The sequence below is a fragment of the Rousettus aegyptiacus genome, unplaced genomic scaffold, assembly GCF_014176215.1.
Source record: "Rousettus aegyptiacus isolate mRouAeg1 unplaced genomic scaffold, mRouAeg1.p scaffold_m13_p_5, whole genome shotgun sequence".
Classification (NCBI taxonomy): Eukaryota; Metazoa; Chordata; class Mammalia; order Chiroptera; family Pteropodidae; genus Rousettus; species Rousettus aegyptiacus.
In genome coordinates this window covers 119,313,567-119,321,474 of record NW_023416308.1, presented here as the reverse complement: position 1 = coordinate 119,321,474, position 7,908 = coordinate 119,313,567, and the positions used below count along the sequence as shown (strand labels likewise).

General features: G+C 60.0%; 1 protein-coding gene across 1 annotated transcript; it reads right to left on the bottom strand.

Annotated features, from left to right (window-relative positions):
- Positions 1–639: 639 nt before the first annotated feature.
- On the bottom strand, positions 640–6,030 carry FADD (Fas associated via death domain). Its single transcript, XM_016131576.2, has 2 exons — positions 5,601–6,030; positions 640–3,141 (listed from the first exon to the last, which is right to left on the bottom strand). The coding sequence occupies exons 1-2, from the start codon at positions 5,884–5,886 to the stop codon at positions 2,795–2,797; spliced, it is 633 nt and encodes a 210-aa protein (XP_015987062.2). The 5' UTR covers positions 5,887–6,030; the 3' UTR covers positions 640–2,794.
- Positions 6,031–7,908: the final 1,878 nt, after the last annotated feature.

The following is a 7,908-nucleotide window of genomic DNA, read 5'->3' as shown; positions in this document are numbered from 1 at the left end:
TGTGACTATGTTCCCTTGCATGGCAAAAGGCACTGGCCCTTGGTGGCTGACAATATGGGTCTGGTGCCTCGGGGAGAGACGTGGAGACACCTGGGACCTGAGATGGGTGAGGGTGTGCAGGAGCGGTCGCAGGAGGGAGGAAAGCCAGGGGAAATTCATGGGGAAATTCATGGCGAGTGCTCAGGAGGTGTCACACGCCCTGAGGCTGAGCATGACAGGACAGGGATACGGTGGCTCTGGCAACCTGTGACCTCGCCAAGCGCAGTGTGGGGGCGGTGGCCTTGCGGGTTCTTGGGAGTATGCAGCGATGTGGATCAGGTGAGTGGGGAGAGAAAGGGACCGGTGAGGGCCTGCCACGACCCCCCATCCCCAACAGAAGAGTCCGGAGTGGCTGGGGACCCTGGAGGTGGGCTGTGTGTGGCCCCGTCCAGGGCCCAGGCTGGCCGCAGTGTGGGGAGGGGCAGAAGGCTGGCCACGTGCGCGTTTGAAACTTGTGGGGCCAGAAGACACGGTGGGGCTGGGGGGGCGACCCTGTGCTCTGGGAAGCACTTGGTCAAATCTGCCTTCACTGGCCTGGAACATTCCTCAAAATGCATCTCTTTCTTAGGGGAAAAGGATCAAGAGACCAAAATGAGGCTCTTTGGCTTTCAAGCAAACCACATGACTTGCCTGTAACTTTATTAGAAATATAAATTTTACATGATTGCAAAAAAATAGAGAGGAACAAGGATTTGTGTGTGTGTGTGAAGTTCCCGTAAGAAATCCTCGTCCGGAAGTTAAAGCGGCTGCCCACTCAGGGCCGGGGTAGCCGCCTGTGCCCTCGAGGTCCTAAGCGGCTGCCCACTCAGGGCCGGGGTAGCCGCCTGTGCCCTCGAGGTCCTAAGCGGCTGCCCACTCAGGGCCGGGGTAGCCGCCTGTGCCCTCGAGGTCCTAACTCTGGTGAGCCGTCCATCATCTTTCTCGCTCGTCTCAGGTCCCAGCCTTCTGCTGGTGAGTTCAGGTCATAGGGAGGGTCACGCGAGGCTGCTCCAAAGTCTGGGCTCCTCCGTCACCACCCTGACAGCAGCCCCCTCCCGGGACACCCCGGGGCCGGCGCCCAGGCCGACCCCGTGCCTCACCTGTGGGCCTGAGCCCCGCCCAGCGCTCCCAGGCAACGGCCAACCTGGCGTGGGTGAGCATGGCGAGGCCCGTGAGAGCGCTGGGGTGACGCAGGCCGGGGGCCCCTCCAGGCGTGGACTGGCGCGTGGTGCCAGGTTCCCCTACGCTTTAGCGGTGTTCGCCACAAACCACGAGGGCGAGGCGGAACCTCTGCTTGAGAAACACGGGCACGCTTCCCAGAAAGCCTCATTCTCAAAGCCACCCGCTCGCCAAGCGACTCAGGATGGTGACGTGTGTCATCCTGTCATCCACAGAACCAGCCCTGACCCAGGGCTGGAAGAGGCAGGTGCTGCCTGCGGGTGGGGACGTGTCCTGCAGAGCACAAGGTCAGGCCACAGTGACTGGCAGCGCCCCACGCCTGTGAGGAACGGGTCGCACTCATGCTCCGGGCCAGGCTTTCAAGGCCAGCTGAGCAGTGCCCCGCCTGTGCGGCGCGCTGCTCTGGCCCCGGCTGCCAGCCACGCCTGGCATCAGGAAGTGTCAGCTGAGGGTGTGGATGGGATCAAGGGCCGTGCCATAGCTTAGCGGGGACAGTGTACTAGGGTCTTAGGCAAGGTCAAGGCAGCACAGCATGACATCCACCACGTGAGGCAAAGTCATAGCTGGAGGGTCCGGACAAGGGACGGCCACTTGGCTCCGACGCCTCTTGGAGGTCTGCAGGGCCCAAGCGGGTGACAGCGGCCCCTGGGCAGACCGTGGTTCCCGGGGGCGACAGCCGCCCCACCAGTGGTCAGCGCGGCTGTCAGGAAATCCAGCCACTCAGTCACAGGCGGAGCCCGTGATCGGCTGCCACGGGACTTCTGAGAATATGTGAAGTGAGACCATCACCAAGGGAACTGGAAGAATTCTGTGACCAGGAGATTCCGCTGAAAAAGATTTGCTTTAATAGGCTCGATCAGAAGCAGGGAAGAAGACTGCTTTTTAAAATCAGAGGATCTAGCACCCTTGCTCATTGTCATCAGAAAGTAGTGATTTTGATACAAAATAGTAGGACCCTGTGGAACTGCAGGAGCAGCGCCGCCTCTGGAAATCGGCCCGTGCAGAGCGCTGCTGTGCGCCGTCACCCCGGAGCGCAGCGGCTGTTTCCTTGGGACCCCCGACTCACTCCAGGGCCGAGAGCTGCAGCCGGGCGTGCGGGCGCCCCGGCGCCCCGCCCTGTGCCACCTGCCCGGGTCCGCGGTCTAAGCAGATGGCCTCAGAGCCCTTGGCCGACGGTGCGGGTGGCGCCAGGGGACACGCGCTTCCCTCCAGCCCCCAGCTCTGAGCTCACTTCCTGTCCTGCAGAATTACAGTGTAACGAGGCCGGTTTTCACAGATCCCTTCTTCGTGCCAGATATGGGTCTACGAACCTTCTCCATAAGAACTCATTTAACAGGGACACCAGAGTGCCCTAAGGAGGGTGCTCACGAGGAGCGATGGAAGTCTCTGCAGTGCCTGAGGCCCCGCCCAGCACGGAGCAAGGCTGTCACCGCTGGCTCTGAGTAGCTCTGTGGCTATGCACACGGGGTCCCTCCCCCGGCTCGCTGCTAGTCCTCACGGCGGGGGCGCGCGGGAAGCATCTGGTTCTTCGTGGCGGAGGGACCTGAAGTTCAGACTGCCCGATGCCCTCTGGTCCCCGGGGAAGAGCATCGGGCCATCAGCAGGCTCTGGAGGCGGGCGCGTCCGAGCCCCAGGACACCAGGGACGCAGAGCTGCTGGGGCTGGCGCTCTGGAGGCCGCGGGCCTGCTGCGCCTCCTCCACGTGGTCTGCCACCAGGTTGAGCCGGCAGGCCCGCAGCGCCTCCACCAGCTGGGACACCACCGCGGCCTCCCGCTGGCTGCTCTTCCAGACTCTCAGCGACTCCCTCACCTGCTCGGTCAGGTTGCGGGGGTACTTCACCTCGATGGCGTCAATCTTGCTGTCAGACAATTTCAGCTGACGGGCCAGTCTTCTCCAGTCCTTGCCCACGTGGTCACATATGATATCGAATGCCACATGCAGGTCTGGGTGGGGCAGAAAATGACTTACCAGACGTGTGGGGAGCCCTTCAGAAGACAGGGATCCCTACACTCTCCAGTGGGCTTCCTGGTGCTGACCCAAGTGGTCCTCCTGGAGAGGGCAAAGTCGCCCAGTAGCAGAGGGGCCAGGAGGTCACAGAAGGCCCAAGACTGGCCTCTATTCCTACCCAGCCAACCCCACCCCAAAACACTACCCCAGAGGCAAGGCTGCCGGAGGCTGATGGCTGGGATCAGCTGGGGTCGTGGTCGAGCTATCCACTGAGGGAGGGGCTGGGAGCTCCCAGGAGGGAAACAGGGTTGCTCCCCCCAAATCCTGAACAGTGGCCCCTATGAAGATACATCCTTGGCAAGTCCTTGGGGCTGTGTTAACTCACTAGAAAAGGGTCTTCAAAGACATGATCAAGCCCAGGGACTCGAGGTGAGCTCGCTCTGGATTACCCAGTGGGCCCTAAACCCAGTGACAAGTGTCCTTATGAGACATGCACAGAGGAGCCACGTGGCCAGGAGCAGACTGGAGCCCGTGAAAGCTGGAAGGGGCAGGCGGGTGCCTCCCTAGAGCCCCAGGGAAGCGTGGCCCTGCGACACCCGGATTTCTCACTTTGGCTCCAGAACTGCGAGAGAACCAACTTCTGTTGCTTTAAGCCACCAAGTTTGTGGCAATTTGTGTGGCCGCCCTGGGAAACTAAGCACATCCCAATCCTTATTTTGGAAGCTGCCCTGATGGACCATTGGTCTCCGGTCCCTGGCCACCACGTCCATATCTGCCGAAGACACTACGGAAATCAGTGAGCTGGGTGCTCCAGACCAGACAAGGCTGTTTCTGGAACGGGGGACGAGGAGAGAGGAAGGACAAAATGCTGCCCGGACGGCTCCTGCAAATTCGCATCTCCAGTTACGAACCCGAGATACTGCCAGCCTGAGCGCCAAGCCCTCCAGCCTTGAAAGCCCTGTGAGGCGGTCACCTGTGCCACCACAATCATTTGCAAAAATGAGGAAACTGAGGCATAGAGAGATACGTAACTTTCCTGAGGTCATACAGTTAGATGAAGGCAGAGCCAAAATGCGCGCCGCACCCCCCCCCCCCAGCCTGCAGCCAGGGCCCACTCGGAACCATCGGGCTGCACTGTCTTCTGTACAAGGGTGACACAGAGCGGCCCCCGATCGGCCCCCCGTACCTGCCGTTAACCTGCCGGTGTGCTTTCCTCCAACACACACAAACAAGAACACAGAGACACACATCAATCTAGACTGTTATCTACATTTTGGGGGCCACCTCTTACACATATATCAGCATTGCCCCCCCAATAACCTTAAAAATATAATCTTCCTGGGTTCTGTTTTGCCAAGCACTGCGTGTATATGTGTGTATAACACACGTAGAATCTCGATCCGTCTGCTTTCAGAGCTGTGCCGCCCGGCCTGCCACCGGTAAGCGCCAGTCCTTCCAGAGTGACACCCGTGGTGCCACACTTGCATCCTTTTTGGTTCAGTGACCGCATGAGCCATTCCGGGCTGAAGCCCGTGTGGCGTGCCCCCCGGAGCACTTCCTCCCCCTCCCCCAGGCTGTGGGAACACAGGGGTGTGACCGAGAAACCCTGCTGTAGTCAGGTCTCGCTTTTACTCCTGGGGGCCTGCGCAAGCCACAGGAGAGGGTGGAAGGCGGGGCCTGAGGGCAAGGCAGGAAGCTGGTGCACAGTGGACTTGACCAGAGGGGGGCAGCTTAGTGACTAATACCGGCCACCCTGAGGCCAAACTGCCTCCATTGGATCCCAGCTCCGTATGAAGTCAAGTCACTTGGGCAAGTCACTTAACATCTCTCTGAGCCCCAGTCCTCTCACCTGTAAAAAGGGAACGATGATGGATAACAGTAGTTAACTAATGCGGTTACTGTGAACATCGACTACGCAAAGTGCCTGGACTAGTAATCCGCACACGCTACGCCCCTGTACGAGTCATCGCTCATAGTACTATTTTCAGACAGCGGTGGCCGCCACTAGCTGGACATAGTCCCAGAGGAAGCAGGAAGTAACAGCAGCGGCACCGGCACATCTACTTCCGCCCTCACTTTTCCCCACCCAGAGGCCATTAGCAACGCCCTTTTCTTACGTGTATTTTCTAATTTACCGGAGGGAGCGGGGTGGGGAAGAAATGCCGAGGCTCTGGGGGTGGCTGTCCCTGCTCTGGGGCCGACGGAAAGTCAGCTCTTCTGAGTTTTGGTTCTACTAACTGCAAGGCCGGCCCGTCACCCGTCTCCTAGGGTTGTTTGGACAAAGCGCACGGAAATCCAACCTGGTAAAGGTCAGGGGCCCGGCAGCCTCGCCACCAGCTAGCTACTGCTGGGCAAACTGGCCCCGCCTCCCGTCCCGGTGCCAGCCTCCGGCCCCTGTCCCCACTGCACTCACCCGGTCCCCAGCCCCCCAGCCCGGGCCGCGTCGCGCGCTCACCCTGTTCCTCCGGAGGGGCCTGGGACACCGCGTCCGCCTCGAAGTCGTCCAGGCGCCGCAGCAGGTCCTGGCGCCGCAGGGACGTGAGCAGCTCGCGCAGCAGCTCGGTGTGCTGAGCGTCCAGCTCGTTCTGCTCGAGCAGCACGGTGAAGAGGTCGACGCCGCTCTGCACGCGCTCCAGCTTCCTCTTGCTCACGCGGCCCTGGCACAGGAACTTGAGCTCCATCAGCTCGCCGTTCGACAGGCTGGCCGACACCGAGTGCAGCAGCACCAGGAACGGGTCCATGGCGCAGGGCGCGGCGGTCCCCGGAGCTGGCCCTCTGCGGGCGGGGCTCGCCGCGGCCCGCCACTCCCGGCCTCCGCCCGCCGCCCGCCGCCCGCTAGCGGCCCGGGGCCCCTCCTCGCACGGCCACGGCCGCGGCCCTACGACCCGGACCCTGCGACCGGAAGTGTGCCTGGGGACTTGCCCATCCAGCGTCTCGCGACAACTCCGGGTCCCACGCATGCGCTCTGCGCCCCGCCGCGGCCGTTTCCGCCCGGGAGGCGAGCGGCGCGAGGCCCCGCCTCTGCGCCTGCGCCCTGCGGACCTCCTCCCTTGGTTTCCGGTGAAACGCTGCTTACTGATGTCGAGAATCAATGCGTTTGTTGTTAACATTTGTGAAAATGCGTAAACTTTGGTGCCGCTGTGCGGAAAAGACTACTCAGGTTTAGGAAGGTGTTAAAGGTTAATTAACATTTGACTTTTAAAGTCGTCGTCATCGATGCTTTGCTTTTTAATCTTTACCGAGCGCCTACTGTGTGCCAGGCAGTAGGTGCTGGGGACAAATTCGAGAACAAATTGGGGAAGTCCCCGTCTGCCAGAGCTTAGTCATCAGTACACCAGCTTACAGAACAGATAAGAAAGCGCAGTGTTCCCGAAGTCGGTACAGCCTGGACAAAGACGACAGGGAATGGGGGTGCGGAGGTGGGGCCCCCCGCACGTTTAGGAGGTGGTCAGAGCAGGCCTCGTACCGCAGGTGCAGAGAGTGAGGGGCAGGTGTGCAGGTTTGGGGGGAAGCGTGCTGGGCGGGGCGCAGCAAGAGCAGGGCAGAGGGGCAGAGGAGAGCCAGGTTCCAGGGACGGCAAGGGGGTGGGGACACAGTACGAGGGGCCTCAGCGGCCAGGGACAGACCCAGCTTTTCCGCCCCTGAGATGGAGGCCCTGGAGGGGTGAGAGGAGGAGCGAAGACACCAGTTACCTTAAAAAATACACACACACACACACACACACACACACACAGGTCATTCATAGGCTACATAACTCACCCTTTTAAGGTGCATAATTCGGTGGTTTTTAGTGCAACCTCACCATTATCTAATTTTAGAACATTTTCATCACCCCAAGTAGGAACCTGGTACCTATCAGCGGTCACTTCCTCCCCACACAGCCCCTAGCAACTAACTGCTCATTTACTTTCTCTCTCTTTGGATTTGATTATTATGGACTTTCCGTGTGACTGGGGCCATGCACCATGTGGCCTCTTGAGCCCAGTGTCTTTCACTGAGCAGAATGTTTTCGAGCTTTGTCCGCAACGACGTGAATCACGTCCTTCCTTCTTATGGGTTCCAGAGAGGAGGGTGCTTGGACCGAGGGCAGCAGAGGGGATGAGAAGGGAGCAGCCTCCTGATTTTGGGGTGTACACACACGAGAGGAGTTGAGGGTGCTCGTGAGGACTGAAGGATGGAGTGTCCGCTGACTGACACAGGAGGGGCGGGTGGGGCGGGCATAGGGGAGGACCAATTACAGACGTTGACTGGACAGTGGGTGCACAGGACTGGGGTTCAGGACAGAGATCTGGGCGGGAGAGGTGAATTTGGGAGCATTCTGTAGATAGATGGTGAATGTGGTGGTTAATTTTACACGTCCACTTGACCGGGCCAAGGACCGCCTGGACAGCTGGTAAAATATATTCCCAGGGGCGCCTGTGAGGTGTTTCTGGAAAAGTTTAGCAGTGGGATTGGGAGTCTGAGTCAAGCAGCTGTCCTTCCTCAGTGCGGGATGAAGTCCAGTTTATGTGGCATCATCTTTAAAAGCCTCGTCTGCCCACTGAGGGTCCGCAGAGAACAGAAAGGCCGAGGGAGGACGAATCCGCTCTCTCTGCTGGCGTTGGGACACCCCTTCTTCGCTTGCCCCCACACAACGACGCTCCTGGCTCTGGGGTTTTTGGACTCAGACTGGGACTCATACCACTGGCTTTTCTGGTTCCCCGGCTTGCAGATGGCTGACGGTAGGACTTCTCGGCCTCTGTTACCTCTGAGCCAGTTCCTGT

Coding starts and splice junctions, on each gene's coding strand:
- FADD (XM_016131576.2), bottom strand. CDS start 5,886: ATGGACCCGTTCCTGGTGCTGCTGCACTCGGTGTCGGCCAGCCTGTCG. Junction 3,142..5,600: donor GGCCCCTCCGGAGGAACAGG/GTGAGCGCGCGA, acceptor TGCCCCACCCAG/ACCTGCATGTGGCATTCGAT.